The sequence below is a fragment of the Pituophis catenifer genome, unplaced genomic scaffold (genome assembly GCF_029215685.1).
Source record: "Pituophis catenifer annectens isolate HBS135680 unplaced genomic scaffold, rPitCat1.0.hap2 SCAF_1, whole genome shotgun sequence".
Lineage (NCBI taxonomy): Eukaryota > Metazoa > Chordata > Lepidosauria > Squamata > Colubridae > Pituophis > Pituophis catenifer.
Genome location: NW_027256881.1, coordinates 235,652,235 through 235,673,461, shown reverse-complemented (window position 1 = coordinate 235,673,461; position 21,227 = coordinate 235,652,235). Strand labels below are relative to the sequence as shown.

Here is a 21,227-nt window from a genome sequence, read left to right as displayed (position 1 = left end):
TCATAAATATGAACCGATTGCCAAGCATCTGAATTTTGATCATATGATCATGGGGATGCTACAATGGTCATAACTGTGAAAAACAGTCAGAACTCACTTTTTTTCAGTGCTGTTGTAACTTTGAACAGTAACCTGGTTGTTAAGTGAATCTGGCTTCCTCATTGACTTTGCTTGTCAGACGGTCAAAAGGTGATCGCATGACCTTGGGACATAGGAATGGTCATAACTATAAACCAGTTGCCAAGCATCTGAAATTTTATCACATGGGGATGCTGCAAAGGTCCGTAACTGTGAAAAATTGTCATAAGTCACTTTTTACATTGCTGTTGTAGCTTTGAACGGCCACTAAATGAACTGTTGTAACTCGAGGACTAAGTATGTGCCTGCATAAACTCCTGGAGTTGTCTGCTTTTCCCTCCTAGGAACATTCCCCCTCCCCACCCCCCCCACCCACCCCACACAATGAAGCAGCATATCAGTAAGGTAGGGGGAATCATTCTCATATAGAACTCTAAAACACTTTTTCCATATTTCCTTCCTTCAGTTTCATTCAAAATAATTTCATAATTTTAAATTTGAATTCCTAGAGGCTTTTTGTTTCTCCCTCACTACCCACTATCCCATTCCTCCCCTCTCCCCCATCTCTCTCCATCCAAATCAGTGCACTTTGGCCTTTCTTCATCATAACGATTCCTTGTTTTATTTCAGTTCATGTTTTTTTTCCTCTTTATATACATTGTACCAGTGTATCTTTCATTACTTCTTTTTTTTTTTTTTTTTGCAGCAATGGATCTTTTGTTTGCATGTTTTTCTTAGCCACAGCTTCTTTCACTTTCATTCTACACAGTCTTTTTTAATACCTTCCAGAAGCATAATTCCACACAATCTTTCATTAAGCAGATATTTAAAAGTTAACATTCCTCCTCCCTTCTCTACTTTATCATTTCAAAATAATAAGTTATGTCTTGGATATGCAACATAATCCTCTATGCGTATTGTTTCTTGGAAGAAAGTCACCCTGTTCAGTGCTCAGTGCAGTTTTTAATTCTCAGTCTGAGGAAGTGTTACGCCTGAGCAGAAACCCATTTCTTTCTCACTATCCTTTTCAGCGCTTCCTTCACCTCCTTATTCCTTAGGCTATAGATGACAGGGTTTACCATTGGAATCACTACTGTATAAAAGACAGCAGCAACTTGGTCTTGTGCTTCAATGTCACTTGAGGAAGGCTTCAGGTAGATGAAAAGAATTGTGGTGTAGAACAAGGTAACGGCCATCAAATGGGAGCCGCAGGTAGAGAAGGTCTTCTTCCTTCCCCCGCTTGAGTGGATTCTTTGGATAGCAGTGATAATGTAGATGTAAGAGATAAGGATGATGAAGAATGAACACAGTCCTATCAGTGAAGAGATGACAAAAAGCAGAATCTGGTTGAGTTGAGTGTTTGAACAGGCAAGCTTCAGAATTAAAGGTACATCACAAAAAAAATGGTTTATGACGTTGGAGCTGCAAAAGGGAAGGCGAAAGGTAGTGTTTGTGTGTACCATGCCATTGGCACAACCCACAAGGTAGGAAGTCAGCACCAGGCAAATACAAACCTTCTTGGACATGACAGTAGGATACAATAGTGGGTTACAGATGGCCACATAACGGTCATAGGCCATAGCAGCTAGCAGGAGACATTCTACACTTGCAAACACAGCGTAGAAGTAAAACTGAGCAGCACAACCAATGAAAGAAATGGATTTCTTTTCAGCCAAGAAATTCACCAGGGTTTGAGGGACAATGACAGTAGAGTAGCAGAGATCTGAGAAGGACAGGTTGCTAAGGAAAAAGTACATAGGTGTTTGGAGATGGGAGTCAAGACGAATCAGTGCTATCATCCCTAGATTTCCGAGAAGAGTGATCACATAGATGGCTAGAAACACCACAAAAAGAGATGTGCTGAGCACTGGATTATCTGTGAATCCTACAAGGATGAATTCTGACACTGTGGTTTGATTCCATTGGGCCATGGCATTCGTTCAGTAAGCCTGTAAGACAAAGAAGATTGTTAGGTCCAAGCCCAGAGGATACAGCAAAATCCAATCCAGGCCTTTACTTGCTTATCCCTAATGGGCAGAATGTTGCTAAACTAGCTACAGTATAACCGTCTAACCTAGTAGATATATCCTGAAAGATTCTAGGATGAAGCTACCCCAACTTCTTTCCCCCTCTCCCCAGGATTGCATACACTCTTAATTTGGGCTTCTCTCTGATGGAAAGTATTCCCTCCTCCTTTTGAAAGCTTTTTGATGCCAACGCTCCACTATTTCTCCAGGTGCACATTCTACACAAAGATGGACTGACTCATACTCCCGTAAATCTAAAAAATGTTAAGAATAGCTTAAAATATATAGCTATTATTATCGCTCATTCTCTTTTATGCTCCTTTTTGTTGCAATTTATTAGATATGTTAAAACAACCTAGGGACACATATAATAATTAAAGATGTAAATGTGATGCTGAATTATACTCCAGATACATGGAATCTAACATTTTATGAAGAATTCAGCAAAGAAAATGGTCCTATAGAGATTTTTTTAAAAAAGTATGCTCCTGGTATTAAACGGTAGAATTGAGAGATGGGTTCTTTTATCAGTTTTGAACATATCTGTATATTGCACAAATAAGAAGATGGAACACCATGTTTCCATATGGTCTAGATTTAAATAATATGCTAATGAATTTAGTTACTGCAATATTAATATTATATGGCTCATTTTTCCCCTTCAGTTTTAGTTCATGCTAATCACTATTTTGTATATATTTTTCTGATTGTATTACCACTGTTGCATTATTATTAGGATATACATATTACAAAATAAATAAGTATCCTCCCCCACAATGTAAAATAAATCTTTGTAGGTCTGTCTACATCATAGTAAACATCAAGACCAAAAAGCATATGTGGAAAAATCAAAGGTCTCACACCCATCATAGTACTGGCACAAGCACATACTGGAAATAAATAGACGATAAACAAACTTCAACCAATTTGATTTTGCAAAATTTTAGAACACAGCTGCCACTTGTGAATTTTTAACATTTTAAATGTTTGAAAATGCATTGCACTTGAAATGAAGAACGTTGTTAGAAACATATTATCAAAGGAAGCTTTACTGTGTTGTTAGACTGTGCTTAATGAACTCCTATTAGAAGCTTTTAACATTTTATTTTAAAAATCATTACTAGTGAATAGGATAGAGGATAATACATTCTTTTTGCTTAAAGCTAAGACTACCCTATCCCAACAGGTATCACTATAGCCTATCTATCTTCTGCCTAAAAGAAAAAGGCACCAAAAAGCATTTCTCTTCAATTGATGTGCACTGTCACATTCAGGTCCAAATATACTTGCAGACCACCCAAAACCTGAGTTTGCAGTGTGGAGAAAAGAAGACTGAAGGGAAACACAATGCATATGCTCAAGTACATTCAAGAAAATGCAGAGAAAATGGGCAGGAAGTAACAGGTGGAAGTTGTAGTTATCTGGAACAGTCAAACCATGAAAAACATCCATTTCTGGAGGTTTTTAAGAAGGGGTTAGACAGCCACTTCTCAATGGCTGAATTGGTATTTCTGCATATTGCAGAAGGTTGGATTAGATGATCTGTATGACCTCTTCCAACTTTAGGTTCTGTTACTCTATGAAAATTGCCCATGCTTAACCTTGTCTGAAGATATAGATGGGCAAACCATTTCTTGTAGGCAGTGGGTGGACTCACTCCACCCCTAGTTTTTGCAACTCCCCTCACAGGTATAGCGTAGGTATGTTAAATCTTGCAGCTTAATCTTTTCCAATCAATGACAAAGGAGAGAGGGGGAAATCCATTTTAAAAGGAACGTGTAGCTCTTGGCTGGATAAATAGTTCCCGCTATTATGGAATCAGCCACAGATGCCACAGCCAGAGCACAATAGCTTGTTCTCTAAGAAAGGACATTGACATTTACCTTCCTCTGAGAAAGATGTTGTGGGGTGACATCTGATACAGCTGCAACTTATTCATAGCAACAGAAACCATTCATAAGCATTCTTATGATTGATATTAATATCTCTGTGTAATCTTTTATTTTGATTGAATCTGTGGAGAGAGATATTTGCTCCAGTTCTGAATGAATGATGTTTGAAGCCAAAGCTGATCTATCACATGAATTTTCACTGAGTATGAAATATGTTCGGAAGGATCTTAGCTCTGGCCTTGTGTTTATCTCATTATAAATCAATGGAACTACTTTGGAACATGTTTCAGAGGGGTTGCCATGCTAATCCATTCTAGAAAAAACAACAGATAAGAGTCTTTAAAGCAAGTAAGCGCTAAGGTGCAATGTGAATTCTGACAAACTGTTACTCATTGTTGCGTGGTCTCTACAGGTTTCTGTTCATTTTTTTAAGCATTGCATTTTTCTTTTCATCTGAGAGATCTCATAGGATTAATTCTCCTGAAGCCTCTGAAAAGTCTGGTGGCATGACGAGAAGTTAGCATGGAATAACAGGAACTAAATATTCAGACTGCTGTGTAACATAATTATTTCATAGGTTTAAGGAATTGAAAAGTTTGTGACATTGCTCAAATTATATTTTTAAAGTAATATTTTGCAAAGACTTACTTATTCACAGAAAATTGAGATTTGTAAGGAATCAAACCCTCATATACACTTGTTTAAAATTAATGTTGAGATCGATTTCTTTTTAAATTGTCATGTTGTTATTGTTATTGAAAATATCAAAGAGCAAGACTTTGGACTTTACTCTCTGTCTCCTCACCTCACATTCCTTCAGGCCACCCCTGATTCATTTCAAGTCAGGAATTAAGACTGGAATTTGGAATAGATAGTTCTGGGATTGTGAAGGATTTTTTCACGAATAATGCCTGTTGGCTCAAAATATTTTGCCTCTTGAGACAAAGAAGAAAACAACATCTCTTCTTCCATTCCTTCTACAAGACGTAACTGAGCTGACAATAGAATGTTTAACATTGACATGAGAGCAATATTTCCATCACTCTTGTAGGCACTATACAATTTAAAATCCATGGTCAGATTTCAGGTATAACATTCTCTCCTTCAGTATCTTACTAATGCTTCCCTGGAGGATCTACAGCACTTTGTCCAAAGATAGGACTAGTTTTATATTAATTTAGCAAAAAATCTTACAAGGTAAACATTTGGAAAAGGCGGCCCCTCTAATAATAAGGAAGACATTATTTAGTGAGAGAATCTAAAATCACTTTCTGAAGCTCTACCTCTTTACATAGGACATGTTTTTGCTTGATCTCTGGCCAAGGGAAAGCAAGCACTGATGTGGACACAAAACACAACATGTACTCTGCAGAATCCTGAAAGTGACTTTATAAAGTAGAACTTGCCATTTTTGAAAGCCAGTAACATTGCTCATGTTTTAACCATTAAAATAGCCCTTAACTATCTTCTATAAAGATTAGAACATTATAGAAAAGAAAACGTTCAAACGTTTGAACTTTGATCAAATAAATCTGTGTCAGTTTCATGGAAAGAATAGTTGTTGCTTAAGAATGCATGAATTTAATAAAAGAACAGTGCTAATGTCTAATGGTATTATTTCTCTCAATGCTTTTGGGAAAAGAAGGGTAAGAGTCATTTTCTTTTCACACTTGAAATTAAAATTATCAATTTATCCCGATAAGGCAATAAGGGCAAATGTTATCACTCTTTTTTTTTAAGCCCAGCGGTTGGAATTTCAGTAGGTGTTGCTTTCCTTGCCTCTGTAGGAGGAATAACACCTGCCGATATTCTATACCTCTTCATTTTTGCATTGTGACATCCTAAATGCCACTTTTCTCTCAAGTTCTTTTATCAAAGACTCTGGCCAAATGACACAAATGAAGGTAGAATTTTGTAATACTCCTGTGCTGCAAATTAATTCTGAACCAATTTTAATTGTTTGGGGAGGAACTAACACTTCCCAAGCACAATATAAAAACATCTAAAAGTCTAATGGGGAATCTGCCTTTGATGCATGCTGTAAGTTCTCCTATCTTTCATTCCATCCTATGGATGAGGAAAAGGAGATTGTCTGTTTGATTAGGTTGTTCTTTTAGAGTCAATTAGCATCAGTTTACACTTACCATTTATGTCACAGCTCGTCCTTTTTTTTTTTTTGCTTCTGATAGAGAGTCTCATAAATATTTACAACAATTCTGGGCCTCTACACTCTTTCTTTTAATATTAAATCTATGGAAAGACATATTTCTTTTCCTCTATATCCTCCTGTCTACTTTAGCTCTGCCACTACATCTCACTAAGGACAGCTTTGGAGCTCCTCTCTATTTATGGGCTTTTATCATTAGAGACAAATCTTTATATGGTGGATTTGTGACCTTGGGTCCTCCTCCCTGAGGACCTCCTACCCTCAGCAGCACAGATGAAGGAATGATGTCTATTAATTTGCTTATTTCAGAATGAAATAAATACAAAGTGGATGTTGCATCTATATTTAGACCACAGAGATATTAGCAGAATTAGCAGCTAGACTGCTAATTCCCAAACTGAATTAATTTAGTGGTGACCAGGATCAATTTAAGGAATTTGGAGACCCAATGCAATTGCCAACCCTGCAAGGTACATCAGATATGAAAATGAAATTCACAGGAAGACTAAAATAATATTTTATTGGTAGTGTATAATAACAGAATCTTCAAGTTTGACTGTGCTTTTCCTCCTTTCCCTTTTGTATCCAGGGTCTCAGGCAGTGGTGGTTTTCTACTGATTCACCCCAGTGGTGGGTTCCTCCCGGTTCCGCCTGGTTCCACCGAGCCGGTAGCGGTGACGATATGACCTCACCGAACCGGTTCTGCCCCCCCGCTCCCGCCCCCCACGTTATTCTTACCTTTTATTTGGCCCCACCCCCAATCTATTGCTGCCTCCTGAGTCCCAGCTGATGGCTAGAGGGAAAAAAAACTGTTTAAACTCCTGTCGCGGGGCTTCAAAGGGCCACCCTACAGCTGATCAGTGTTAAAAGAAAACAAATGAGTAGACCGGTGCCTGCAGAAAATACATGAGTAGATCAGTGCCTGCAAAAACAAATGGGTAGACCGGTACAGCTCTGCAAGCAGTTAAAAGCCTGGTAGACCAGTACCTCTGCTAAATCCTAAATAATTGTCACATGACCATCAAGCCACACCCACAAAATAAGCCACGCCCACAGAACCAGTAGTAAAAAATTGTAGAACCCACCCCTGGTTCACCCAGGTTCAGGCGAACCAGTAGCAGTGGTGGTGGGAGGCTCCGCCCACCTGCCTGGACATCATCACAGATGCTCTGCACATGCACAGAAGGTTCTGCGCATGTGTAGCACCACGTGCGAGCTCAGTTCCGAACCAGTAGCGAAGGTAAGTGAAACCCATTTCTGGTCTCAGGGTACTTCTTAATACTGTTTCTATTCCCAGCATTTAAGGAATGCTTTTGTCTTCGTTGCTTACACAACAGTTTCGGTATGCTTGCTTCAGAATGACTTCCCTGGCTTTCTATACCACTCAACACACAACCCTAGCGTGATCCTGCAGATGGGTTCTTCCAAATGAGATGGAAGTGGAAACAGTGGTAGGTTTGCTTGCATTGACAAACTAATTTGGGAACACGCATCATGTAGTAAAATCCTACTTAGAAGAATTATGCCATTGGCCTGATCTAAGACTGTGGACTTGCTTCAAACCCCCTTTGGCCTGATTTTTGTGTGGCCAAGATGCATCCTGCTTAGCCCTAGACTTGACCTTGACCCCTTGAAAATCTTTTTACCTCAGTCTACCCACAGGCTAACATAGAGCTGCCTTGGCCAGCAGACAGACTTTTCAATTGGTCTGTGACAAATATGAAGCACTTTCTCAGGAGTAGAGTGACAAGGACAGGCAACGTCCCCCCCCCACTTTTGCATGTCCATTAGTCACATCTTACTGTTGTTCTGCTACAAGCTTTGCTTTTCTGAGCTACAGTGCAGCTATATGTTATGACTCCTGAAACTGGCACTAGTTGTGTCTCAGGATAGTCAACATGTTCACTTCATATGTGATTGCTCACTGTGAACTGAACATCATTTTGCTATGTGAGCTCTTTATCAAATTACTACGTGAGCTCTTTACCAAATTTCTTCCAAATTCTTATTCCTTTTCTAGAAAGTTAAGAACTGACTATGATATCAGACTACTGAAAATAACAAATATTTGAAAAACAAATGAAAATTAATTGAAATATTGTTCAACATTATTATTGTGATTACATGGGAAATAACACACAGGTGACAGAATTCATACTCACTGGGTACTCACTGAGTATACTCATACTCACTGGGTAACAGAGGACTCACAGTTGCAGCTCATCCTCCTTGGGACATTTTCTGCTGTTTATGCCATCATCCTGGTGGGAAACCTAAGCATGGTTATCTTAATCAGGACCAGTCCTTCTCTCAACACACTGATGTACTTTTTCCTTGCCAGCTTATCTTTTTTGGATATTTGTTATTCCTCCTGTGTTACCCCAAAATTCCTATCCAATCTTTTAAAAGAGAAGAAGATTATTTCCTATGTGGGTTGTTTAACTCAGCTTTACTTTTATGCTCTATAGTCCATCACAGAGTGTTACCTCCTGGTTATGATGGCCTATGATCACTATGTGGCAATCTGCAGTCCTCTACTCTACTTCATCACAATGTCCCAAAGAAAGTGTCCTCAGCTGCTAACAATTTCCTGCATTGCTGGATCATTAATTCTTCCATTCACACAATGGCTGCAACTAGACTGTCCTTCTGTGGCCCAAACATCATTAAGCACTTTTATTGTGAGGGTCCTCCTCTTTTTGCTTTTTCCTGTTCAGATATCAGTCTTAATTACCTTTGGTATTTGTATTTGTTGGCTTCAATTTAATAACTACAAGCCTGACTGTTCTCATCTCCTACACTTATATCCTGGTCACCATTAGGGAGGAAAGCTTTCTCCACTTGTACATCTCACCTCATGGTCATCACCATTTTCTATGGATGTCTTAGTTTTATATATGCACAGCCAAACTCTAGGCGGAATTATCACCTATACCAAGTGGCCTCTGTGTTCTATGTAGTGGTGACCCCGATGCTCAACTCATTTATCTACAGCATGAGGAACCAGGAGGTAAGAAGTTCCTTCAGAAGTATCCCAGGAAGACAATTTCATGTTTAATAGATATATATATTTAAACTATTGCTAAATTCAGATTTAGAGAACAGCTGCTCTAGTAGAAAAAGTTTAACTATTGTGTGTCATTAGTTGTTGCATTTGTTTTATCAAGGCCATCTGCAAATTGGTCATGTGTACATTTTCTTGATGCTGATATTTCAACAATTCTGCTTCCAGATACTGGGAGGATAGGAGATCAGATGCAATTCCTGAAATTCCTTTCCTTGGAAGAGGGTTTGAGACTTGCAAAATTGATGTCAGCATTCCCAAGTAGAGCAGACTGGAAGCACAATGAGAGGAGCTAATTTGACATTATTGTAAGGCTATATTACCAGAATCTTGCATGTCTGACAGTATAAATTTCCCACTGTCTTTTTTATACCCTACAAAGTTAGTGGGTTTCCTTTCTGAGGTTTTTTTTTTTTGCCTATTATGAATCTGAGGGCTAGATCCTCTCTTATCTGATCACTCTCTATGCAGAATCTCTTTCCTCCTCCTCATCTTCCACTGACATTCCCACACATTCTTCCCACAGTGAAGTTTCAGTTTCAGTTACAGATTTCAGATTTTACTTATTTAACTAATTTATACATTCAGTCAAATGAGTGCACAACTCAGGTAGTGTGCATCTTCAATAAAAATATTCTGTTCCAAAGAATGGGAGTAGGAACTGAGAAAAACATGATTCCAGGGAATATCTGACAACATCACTTGGAGGTTCAAGGTTGAGATATAGAATTGAGCATCATCAACATCCTGACGATATCTTATCCCATGCCAATGCATGACTTCATGCACTGATTTATGTAGGTGTCGATCAGGAATGGAAAAAAACGGAATTCTGAGGCACATCACAAAGTAGGTCTCTTAGGCAAGATTTCTCTTTCTCTCATTCTTCACCCCAACACTGACTGAAAAGGCCACAGGGAAAGAGGAATACCACTGCAGCATTGATATTCAACACTTACATCCTTGAGCTCCCATGAGTTACCATGTTGGTGGAATTCAAGTTTGACAAGGAATCACAGAGGGTGAGAAAGGTGCACCATCTCCATCATGGTCCCATCACAAGTTATGAACAAGCATGACCAGTGACGTTTCTATACAGTGCCCAGGTGTTAAACTTGACTGAAAGGAATCCTGATAATCCGCTTCATCCAAACACCTTGGAGCTGCTAGAAATTATCCAACACAATTGAGCCTAATGATGATTTACTGAAATGGTAAAGATCACAAAGTCTCCAAAAGGGCAGGTGTCACCAAACTACAGTCAAGGAAAAATTTCCCACATGATACATTCTGGGAGACCTTTTATCAACCAGGAGCAGCATGGATATAAAATGCCAGTGGACACACCCACAGCTCACAAGAACCCAGTCACTTTCTCAGAACCCAAAGTACAAATTCTCGGTTCTCACCAAATAATAACAAAAGATTGTGCCTCAGCCAGCTCCACAGGATCTGCATTTTTCAGAGTTCAACTCCTAGTGAAATCACATCAACAAGGTATTACCATTACTAAATAGTGTTTAACTATTTAGTCTCCAACTCAGTATAGGTTTCTAAATATTTTCTCTGAATGATTCTATTACTATTTTGAACAGTTTTGTTAATATATGTTTTTTTATTTTAAATAATAATAAAAAACCCTTTTTGGAAAAGCATTGTCTGTCTATATGGGGTACAACGTGTGGGGAAAGGATTTGATAAAATACTATTAATAAATAAAGTGAAAGAGAGAACATGATCTCTACTGAATACTACATTTTCCACTAGTAAATATTTCAAATTGTAATTTGATTTATTTAATCCTCACTGTGTAATTAACACAAATTAGTAGATGGAGCAGTTTGTAGCACTTCAGGGAGATGTTTCCCAAACCAATAATTTTCTCAGTAGAATTATCTACTCCATCACTCCAAAGAGAGTTGAAGGAAACATTAATGTCTGCAGAAATGTATAAAGCTGTTGAGTTACTGAAGATTGAAGGAAAATATTTGAATTGTTTTTAGAGCTGCGTAAATTTCAAAAATCTGCAATCTGAAGCTTGAAAAAAATACAGATATTTTAATATGTGAAGGAAGTTGTTGAGTTGCAAGAAAACAAGTGAGTTTGATAACAAAAAAGCAACTATAGATTTGTTGTATTTTATTGTTTTTGAGAGTTTCCTTTAGGAGTTTATGGGATGACAAGTTATTGTTACTTCAAAGAGAATTGACTGTGTGTTCAGAGAAGGTTCAGATCAAGCCTGTATGTCATGCATATAACCATTTAAAATTTTAAATATGGTGTTTTATATAGCTCATAATGCATCAGAAACCATGGGGAAGCATGGCAATCTAAGAAGACCTCAAAAATTGCATCTTTTTTTTTTAAAAAAAATCCCTTTATATATTAGGAAATTTAGAAGTTCAGTGAGGAATTATCATATTTATTTATTTATTTATTTATTTATTTATTTATTTATTTATTTATTTATTTATTCGATTTATATACCGCCCTTCTCCGGAGACTCAGGGCGGCTTATAATGCGTTAAGCATTGTACTTATGTTACTAGGCACATAAAATATCAGAGTCAATATTGTTCTCTATTCGGAATTCATTTGATCATTTCAAGAAATGAGGAACCCAAGTAATCCAAAGATCAGCTTCTACAAGTCATAGAACATGTAGATTCAGCAACGAATCAACAAAATAATATAATTTATAACAATATATAGCTGAAAGCAGCAAGAAACTTTCTTCACTTAGATTGCTAATTCTTTACTGCAGCTTTTGAAAATATTTTGTGGAAAAAAAAGTCAATACAAACCATATTTTGCTCTGATACCTTTTTGATGTCTTCCCAGGTTTAAAAGAGAGTTCCTCAGCTCGAAGATTTCAGTAGCACTCCCTTGGTCATTAATTGTCTTTAATAGTTCTGTGGAGAAATTTATTCATGGGCAGAAACTAGTTTAATCACAAATAGTATGTTATATCCAATCTGCCCTTTTATGTAGATAGATATTGTTATTACATGGGAAATTGATTCTGATCACAGACTACATTACAAATATTAGAAAAACAAAGGGAAATTGACTGAAATGTTACTGTGATTACATGGGAAACAACACACCAGTGACAGAATTCATACTCACTGGATTAACAGAGGACTCACAGTTGCAGCTCATCCTCTTTGGGACATTTTCTGCTGTTTATGCCATCACCCTGGTGGGAAACCTAAGCATGATTATCTTAATCAGGATCAGTCCTTCTCTCCACACACCAATGTACTTTTTCCTAACCAGCTTATCTTTTTTGGATGTTTGTTACACCTCATCTGTCACCCCAAACTTTCTATCCAACCTTTTAAAAGAGAAAAAAAGTATTTCTTATGGGGGATGCTTTACTCAGCTCTACTTTTATGCCCTATTTGGAACCACAGAGTGCTACCTCTTAGCTGTGATGGCCTATGATCGCTACGTGGCAATCTGCAATCCACTACTCTACTTGGTGATAATGTCCCAAAGGAAGTGTGTTCAGCTGATAGCAGTTGCCTATATTGCTGGGTTCATCAATGCTTCTGTGCACACAGTGACTGCAACTACTAGACTGTCCTTCTGTGGCCCAAACCTCATTAAGAGTTTTTATTGTGAGGGTCCTCCCCTTTTTGCTCTTTCCTGCTCAGATATCAGTCTTAATTATCTTTTGGTATTTGTATTTGTTGGCTTCAATTTAATAACAACAAGCCTGACTGTTCTCACCTCCTACACTTATATCCTGGTCACCATTTTAAAGATCCGTTCTGCCACGAGCCGTAAGAAAGCCTTCTCCACTTGTACATCTCACCTCATGGTCATCACCATTTTCTATGGGTGTCTCAGCTTTATGTATGCACGGCCAAGCTCTAGACCAAATTATAACCTAGACCAAATGGCCTCTGTCTTCTATGTAGTCATGACCCCCATGCTCAACCCATTAATCTACAGCATGAGGAACCAGGAGGTAAGAGGTGCCTTCAGAAATATCCTAGGACGAAAAGTTGATACTCAACATATATGATTGTCATTGTCAAAATTAAGAATTAGATCAATTTGTTCTAGTAGCAAATGGTTTATATCACTCTGTATTATTGAATAAAAATTATTAAGCTATATAAATTTCCATTAGTAACTATATGAATCTTTGAGTTCGAAAAATGAAATTTGAACTCTAAAGAAGAATAATCCCCTATTTTCTTTTTATAGCTAATTGTTTCCAAACCAAAGGCCAGGACACAGAAGCGAGGAAAAAGATTAGAGAAATCAGTTCTTCAGAGGTAGAATGAAGCCAGCATTTATATTTTGCTTAATCCAGGCTGACCTTTTTGAAGTATAATTACAGAAACAATGACCTATTGCCATTTTAATTACCTTAATAAGACTGTTTAATCAATAAGGAATTATCAAGAATATGAGCAAAGCATTTTTACTGATGTACTGATGTATTACATCTCCAATTGTAAAAACAACAACCAAAAATATCCAGAGTCCAATAAATTTAAAAAAAGAATTTTAATATGTTGACCTTGTTTTAAATTCATAAATACTATGCTTAATAAATACATTTAACATTTCTTAACCGTTGCAGCCAATGATTATATAATTCAGGAAAATCCATTTCTCTGTTCCAAATTTCTGTTACATCATTGATATTTACTTTTCTCATTGTGGGTAAGCAGTATTGTTAGTTTAGTCTCTAAAAAAAATCTTCATCTGGGCCATTCAGATCCATTGATGTTTCCAAGGCAGTTGATATTAAATTAAACATAGCATGAATGTGACAAATACTATAGCTAAATATATTGCTATTTATTTACAGTTTTTTTGATACCTTTCAAATATCTTGCAAGTGTGATGCAAAGCCATTTTTATAACACCTTCCTAAAAGATGTTATACTGTACTGTACCAAAGGCTTTTTCCTATATCTAATGAAGCCACTATATATTTTTCAGAACATAACTGTTTAACCTACTTACTAGTTGTTTGATATTATTAGAAGTTTCACAAAGCCAACATTTATAGGACTAATTACCGACAGTAATACTTTCAGCAATTTTTGTGCCAAGGTTGCAATCAGAATGTTTTTATCTTTATTTAACAAAGATCTTGGGAAATCCATTCTGTTTTTAGACCAGCTATAATACAAATGTCATGAAATGAATCAGTCCCAACACAAAATAGCAGAATAATTACAGAATCACAATTTCACAATTGTGATTTTCACAATCACAATTTCAGTTCAGATCCCATTCAATGATTTGTAGGACATCCCTACATAACTCCTTACTCACTTGTAGACCTTTCCTTACTTTGACTAAGACCTAAATGCCAAATCTCATTCTCTCTCACCTAGGTGAAGAAAATGCCATACCATTTTTATGGTATTCCATTCAATAAAATCATTTTATATCATTCATCTAATTGAATACAATTTGTAGAAACAGACCTTCATTAGAAGATTAAACAAAACTACTGTCATATAAATAAGAACAAGATTTATTGTTATGTCTATTCTAAAATTTTACTGTAATAACATTCAGGCCAATAACATTCTGATCCAGCCTGCTTTGGAAAGAATCCTGCTTCTCAATGAGCCTGATCAGTTGATCAGATTTTAAAACACAGCTGAAGTTTATGATTAACTGTTTAATCATAAACTCATAAACTGTTTAATCATAAAATCATAATCATTAAGAGCCTTGAATAGTACAAGGGTTTAGTGCACCCTGTTATTAACACAGCTGCCTGCAATTTCTGCTGGTTCGAATCTCTCCAAGGCTCAAGGTTGACTCAGCCTTCCATCCTTTCTAAGGTAGGTGAAATGAGGACCCAGTTTGTGGGAGCAATAAGCTGACTTTGTATAAAATATACAAAAGAATGAAGGCTATTGCTTAAAGCATTGTAAGCCGCCCTGAGTCTCCGGAGAAGGGCGGCATATAAATCAAATTAAAAACAAAACAAAACTGTGATCTAAGTAGGCTCGATTATTTTAGAGACCAATAAAAATTAGAATCCTTATCATAGTGCAGCTTTATAGAAACAATTCAAGGCAAAACAAGGTGAATTCTTCTTGTTCTGTAATTTCAGTCCTTTAACATTTCTGGGAGCAAGAAATAAAGAAAAAAGTAAACACACTTTAATGTTTTCTGGTACTGATAAATATTAATAGCTCTGTGATGGGCTCAGTCTAATTGGAAGAATGATTTTGTTTATGATGGAGAGTGGGTTGGCCTGCAGTTCATTTCTGATCATGGTTAGTTATGCTTGCAGAAGAAAGTGTGTCTTCTGAATCATGTTGGATCATACAAAGAAAAATGGGTTGCCAGGTGTCCACTATTTGAGCAGATAGTCCACTTTTTTCACATTATGTTCACTATTTGTTTTCACAAAATAGTGAACATTTTTTTTATTCAAAAGCTTTACTCAGCAGATAATGCATTGGTCAATTATGGAGTGAACAAATCTGTTTACCAAAAATTATTGCTGGAAAATGACAATATTGTAGCTGCTCATTGCAATAATCACATTTTACACAACAGCGCAAAAAATGCATTAAAGCAGTTATCTTTTGATATCGAAAATGTAGTGCTGAAGGTTTTTGCCGAATTTTCGAATTCTGCGAAGAAACGAGAAGAGTTGAAATCATTTTTTGAGTTTTGCGAGTCAGAATTCCATGAAGTTTTGCGCCATGTTCTAACACGTTGGTTAAGTTTGTTTAAAGCGGTCGAAAGACTTCTTTTAAACTGGATACCTCTAAAATTGTATTTTATTTCTCTTGGATCTGATGAGTGCCATAAGGTTATCTGGAACCTTATTTCGGATCAGGAAAATGAATTCGCAAAGGACAATGAACCAACAATTTCAGAATTGTATTTATATTTCACCCACTTCTTCATGTCAATAATGCAAGACACCCTACTGAAGCTGGAAAGCAAGAAAATTCTTGCATGTGATCTTCACATTATCATGTGTAAGCTGCGTGATTCTTTGCAAAAAAAATACGATGAGCAGTTTTTTGGAATGAAAGTTTTATTTGCCTTACATAAAAAACATTTGCCTGAGAATGCCGTGCAAAAGTTCAAGAAAGAAGCCATCAACGTGTATCAAAGAGCCATTGCATACCTAGAAAAGTGGTATAATTTCACCGATTCAGTATATGAGACGCTAAGTTGTTTCAATCTAATTGATCGCAATAATCCTCCAACTTTAGAAGAAATGACGAACATCTGGTTATTATCACCATGGCGAGAAGAACTTCCACCCAACACTCTCTTCAATGAAATTTCTGCCTTAGAAGAAGTTTATGTTCATCTGCAAAGCAATTCATCCCTTGATAAGTGGACATACTTTTTCAAGAAAGAGCCAGCTCCGAGTTTCCTGAAACTGTTCCAGTATTGTGCATCAATTCTGGTATCAAATGCAAACATTGAACGAATTTTCAACGTCATGGGAAATTTGTGGACTGACGAACATAACCGACTGCTTGTACCATCAGTTCGAAGTGAACCTTGTATATTTTTTAATATTTCTTAAAGTTGTACTGAAATTAAAGAATTATTCCTTAAACACAAAGAATTGATCAAAACTGCGCAGTCAAATAAAAAAAAACACACGACAGCAAAGTAAAATGTAATTTAATATTTTACATATTATTATAATATATTTGATGTTTTGAATTTTAAGTAAAGTTTTGAAGTGATTATTTTAATACGTGTTAAAATGTTTGTAAGAAAATATATAATTTAATTGTAATTTTTTAAAAAAATTTTTTACTACTTAACCCCCTTCCCCCCCCCGCTTGTCTGCTATTTTTTTGGAAGCAGATCTGGCAACCCTACAAAGGATGGCTTAGAGTTCCAACCTTACCCAAAGCATTTGTCTCTTATTCCCCTGCATTCTTTGTCATTATCTATTGCTAGGAATAAATCATTTAGCTGCGTTGGTGAATACTAACTTTAATATAATTCCAGTCTGTATTTACAACCATATTATTCTTGTAACTATGGTATATAGCATATCCTACATTCTCCAAGGACAGGGTCTGTTACATTTAAGAGCAGCAGAGAAGAAAACTAATAATGTTTTGTGTTGTTCTGAAAAAAAATCATGCACTACAGGAGGCATAGTCTGTAGAAAGAGAGGTGATCAAGTTTTCCTGTATTTTATACAATTTTATTTTTAGGTACACAGAAGTTTCAAATGGTAGTGGTCCATAAAAAGTAGAAGCAAATGAACAAAACAATGTCAGAACTTAGCAGAATAGTGTTGCTGTTTCAGGTTTATACTCTATCAACAACTAGGAGATCAGAATCTGGAATATTGCAAGAATGCGTCATAATTTAAAGTCAGTGGGAGCTGGAAGCATATAAATTATTATAATTATTATATCATCTTCTATTGAATTTCTTCAGGTATAAAACCAACTAGGATGTTGTGATAGCAACATCCTAGTATTCATAGGGCACTTCCTGATGGATGATCCACAATATCATCTTATCCTTCTAGTGTTTTCAAAAATATAAAAATAAAACACACAAGTTCAGGGAAATGAGAGAGTAACTCACGGGAGAGTGCCAAATAATTCAATATAATATTTTATTAGTAAGTGTGGTTGTATACTAAAAGCCTTGTTTGGACTACCCCAAGAATTTATGGGTCAATTAACTCATCTATCCACTGGAAAGGTACTGTGATTTAAAAGATATGGAAGTAATTAATTTGTCATTGTTAATTATTATAAAATATTTAGTAACTATAACTAAACTCAAATAATGTTTTGCTTGTTTATTGCGTTAATAAATTTGATTCCAATTTTTTTTTAAAAAAACTTGCAAAAATACTTTTTATCCAAGAATATCTTTCTGGGACCTGATTTAGCATTAATCATGTCTCATTTTTCTCATAGTACTTCAGCATACTTTTTCCTTGTTTATTGGGACAACAATTACTCTGCTAACACAATAGCATCCCCAAATTTGAAAGAACAAATAATTCCTTTTGTTAGCTGTCTTATTCAGAGTTAATTTTTATGATCCATTGATTACAACAAAGGCTGTCTCCTCCTTGGGATGGTCAATGATCCCTTCTATGGTGATGGACAATCCAGTATTCTATTTAGCCTAGGAGTCATGAAAAAAAATGGAGCTTATCATTCATGTGAAAGGTTTCGCCAGAAGACTGTTGTTGGGATATATTTTTCAATACTTTTAAAATGTCCATCTGGCATAATGTTGCAACATTTGAAAGATAGAATGATTGAAGAGGATGAAAGTCCATGTCAGCTGGATAGCCAATGGCATTTTGATAGAAGAGGAGTAGGGACTGGTTATACTATTAACGTATCATGAGGTCAAGGGCACCCTGCATCATTCTGTCTTTTTTGACTGATTGTGTGCCATCAAATCAGTTCTGACCTTTTCAGCCACAAAGATAGAACTTTTCTGGGTTGATTTGCCCCAACGATCCACTCATCACCATTGTAATTGTGTCCACCCATTTACTTTTCTTCCTTTCTATCTTTCCCAATGTTATTTCCCAGAGTTCTCAAGAAAGCTAGCTCTTCACATGATGTGCCCTAAATATAATAAAAATAATAATTTGAGCTGTGTTATTAGTCAAGGTAATGTTACTTTGTATCACATAATGAAAGGAAATTTCTGTGCTTTATTAGTTATCTTCCCTTTTTTAAAATAACCATGCTTGCCTTGTTGTATTATAAAATGTTTCATAAATCACACATCAGTGTTAAACTATGGCATGTATAATTGGAAATCAAGACCCTTACTGTTTAATTAATGTAATCTATAAATATGTGGAAAGGAGATACAAACAACTATATTTCCTGACATATCTTCTACACTGTTGCTACGTCCTCAATCTTGGGGTTAGATTAGGCAACAAGAGAAAATTTGAAGACAGATTGCTATCCAAACCTACCATAGGCTACTGTGACACTTGTTCAAGAATGGTGTCCAACTGGTGCTACAATAATGTTGCTTTGGGTCTGTGGAATGCAATTGTTTTTTTAGTATCCTCAGCAGTATCCAGCAACATTTAAAATGATGTCATCTCTGTTTTACATAAATGTATTTTCTATTTGTTGCCAAAGATAACATTTTGATAATGTAATCCTTTAGATCATCTTCTCCAGTATGTTACAAAGAACTCCGATATTCAGGTGACAATTTTTTCACCTCAGCTTTCTTCTCACCTCCCCCACAATTATTTTTCTAGCAACTTCAGAAAGCTCTGTGAGAAAAACGGCAAGGAACCCTGTTATTGTAGAAACTGGTTTATCTAGCTTTTGTAAGCTATTGGATCATGCTTTCCTGAAATAATTGAAAGATTTTCAGCTAAAAAGTTGGAGACAGAAAAATGGATGAAGAAGGGAAATATTTCTTATTTTAATTCCATTTCATCCTTTAAATAGAAACATATTAAACTGATTGCTAGAAATACTGTAGATAGTGTTCCTAAATAAGTAGTAATTATTTTAACCTTAAGGAGTATGAGATCAATAAAGGAGAATATTTGTAGCTCAGAGTTGAAATGAAGCATTGGGTGATATTTTGATGGACTTTTTACTTTCTACTAATATAAAAGATAATGATATTTGAATGGAAGAATACTGGGAAATATCAAATAGAAATTAGTCTAGGAAGGTGAAAAGCATCCCAGAAAAAGATCAGGGTAAACAAACAATTTCTATATCATAGTTGATGGTAGAAGACTTTACCTGAATCTTTTATTTTATTAAATCAATGCTGTAAGATTATTGGCTTAATATAATTTATTGAGACAATGAAGAGAAATATGATACCAAAGGGCTGTTTTTCAGATAGCTCTCTGGAATTAGCCATAATTTATTATGAAAAATAGCAAGCTATGGAATATCCTAGATGACACATCATATCCTTTAAATCCATCATTACAGCATTTGGTATTGATACTAACAAAAAATAAAAATAGAACACATATAATTTTGAAACTTATGGAACCATAAGATAAAATTATAGCTCTCTGCTACCTAAACTTGAAGAAATAAAAATATGGACATATGATAGAAAAGAAGTAGTAAACACAAAATGATTAATTAATTCATATGTATTGCTTTCAAAAAGTAACATGTCAATATAATTTTATATAAATATTTCCAACTGGAATGAATTCAAGTTAGAATTCTATATGCACACAACAGAGAATAAGCCAAAATGAACACATGGAAGTTTTTTCTCAGTACCTAGCATCCAGAATAGAATAGAATAGAATAACAGAGTAGGAAGAGACCTTGGAGGTCTTCTAGTCCAACCCCTTGCTCAGGCAGGAAACCCTATAGCATTTCAGAGAAATGGTTGTCCAATGTCTTCTTAAAAACTTCCAGTGTTGGAGAATTCACAACTTCTGGAGGCAAGTTGCTTCACTGGTTCATTGTTCTGTCAGGAAATTTCTTTTTAGTTCTAGGTTGCTTCTCTCCTTGATTAGTTTCCACCCATTGCTTCTTGTTCAGGTGCTTTGGAGAATAGCTTGACTCCCTCTTCTTTGTGGCAGCCCCTTAGATATTGGAACACTGCTCTCATGTCAACCCTAGTCCTTCTTTTCATTAAACCAGACATAACCAGCTCCAGCAACTGTTCTTTATATGTTTTAACCTTTGTTTTAGCAACAAAGATGATTAGTCCCCTAATCATCTTTGTTGCTCTTCTTTGCACTCTTTCTAGAGTCTCAACATCTTTTTTACATCGTGGTGACCAAAACTGGATGCAGTATTCCAAGTGTGGCCTTACCAAGGCATTATAAAGTGGTATTAACACTTCACATGATAATACCACTTTATAATGCCTTGGTAAGGCCACACTATTGTGTTACAAGAAAATATACACCTATAGAAATGGTGCATATAAATATACCTATATATATACTTTTACCAGTATGTAGTTCTTGAAATACAACAATAACTCCTGTAAATGTACTTTGTTAACAGTTTGAT

The 21,227-nt window shown here is 36.0% G+C and overlaps 2 protein-coding genes and 1 pseudogene across 2 annotated transcripts; 2 read left to right on the top strand and 1 right to left on the bottom strand.

Annotated features, from left to right (window-relative positions):
• Positions 1 to 1,064: 1,064 nt before the first annotated feature.
• LOC139327413 (olfactory receptor 5AS1-like) lies at positions 1,065 to 2,033 on the bottom strand. Its single transcript, XM_070957230.1, has one exon. It carries the CDS (start codon positions 2,007 to 2,009, stop codon positions 1,065 to 1,067), a length of 945 nt encoding a protein of 314 aa, XP_070813331.1. The 5' UTR covers positions 2,010 to 2,033.
• Positions 2,034 to 8,288: 6,255 nt separating this feature from the next.
• LOC139327412 (olfactory receptor 5AP2-like) lies at positions 8,289 to 9,222 on the top strand (annotated as a pseudogene).
• Positions 9,223 to 12,319: 3,097 nt separating this feature from the next.
• On the top strand, positions 12,320 to 13,261 carry LOC139310573 (olfactory receptor 5AP2-like). Its single transcript, XM_070934756.1, has one exon. It carries the CDS (start codon positions 12,320 to 12,322, stop codon positions 13,259 to 13,261), a length of 942 nt encoding a protein of 313 aa, XP_070790857.1.
• The last annotated feature ends 7,966 nt before the right edge of the window (positions 13,262 to 21,227 follow it).

Coding starts and splice junctions, on each gene's coding strand:
- LOC139327413 (XM_070957230.1), bottom strand. CDS start 2,009: ATGGCCCAATGGAATCAAACCACAGTGTCAGAATTCATCCTTGTAGGA.
- LOC139310573 (XM_070934756.1), top strand. CDS start 12,320: ATGGGAAACAACACACCAGTGACAGAATTCATACTCACTGGATTAACA.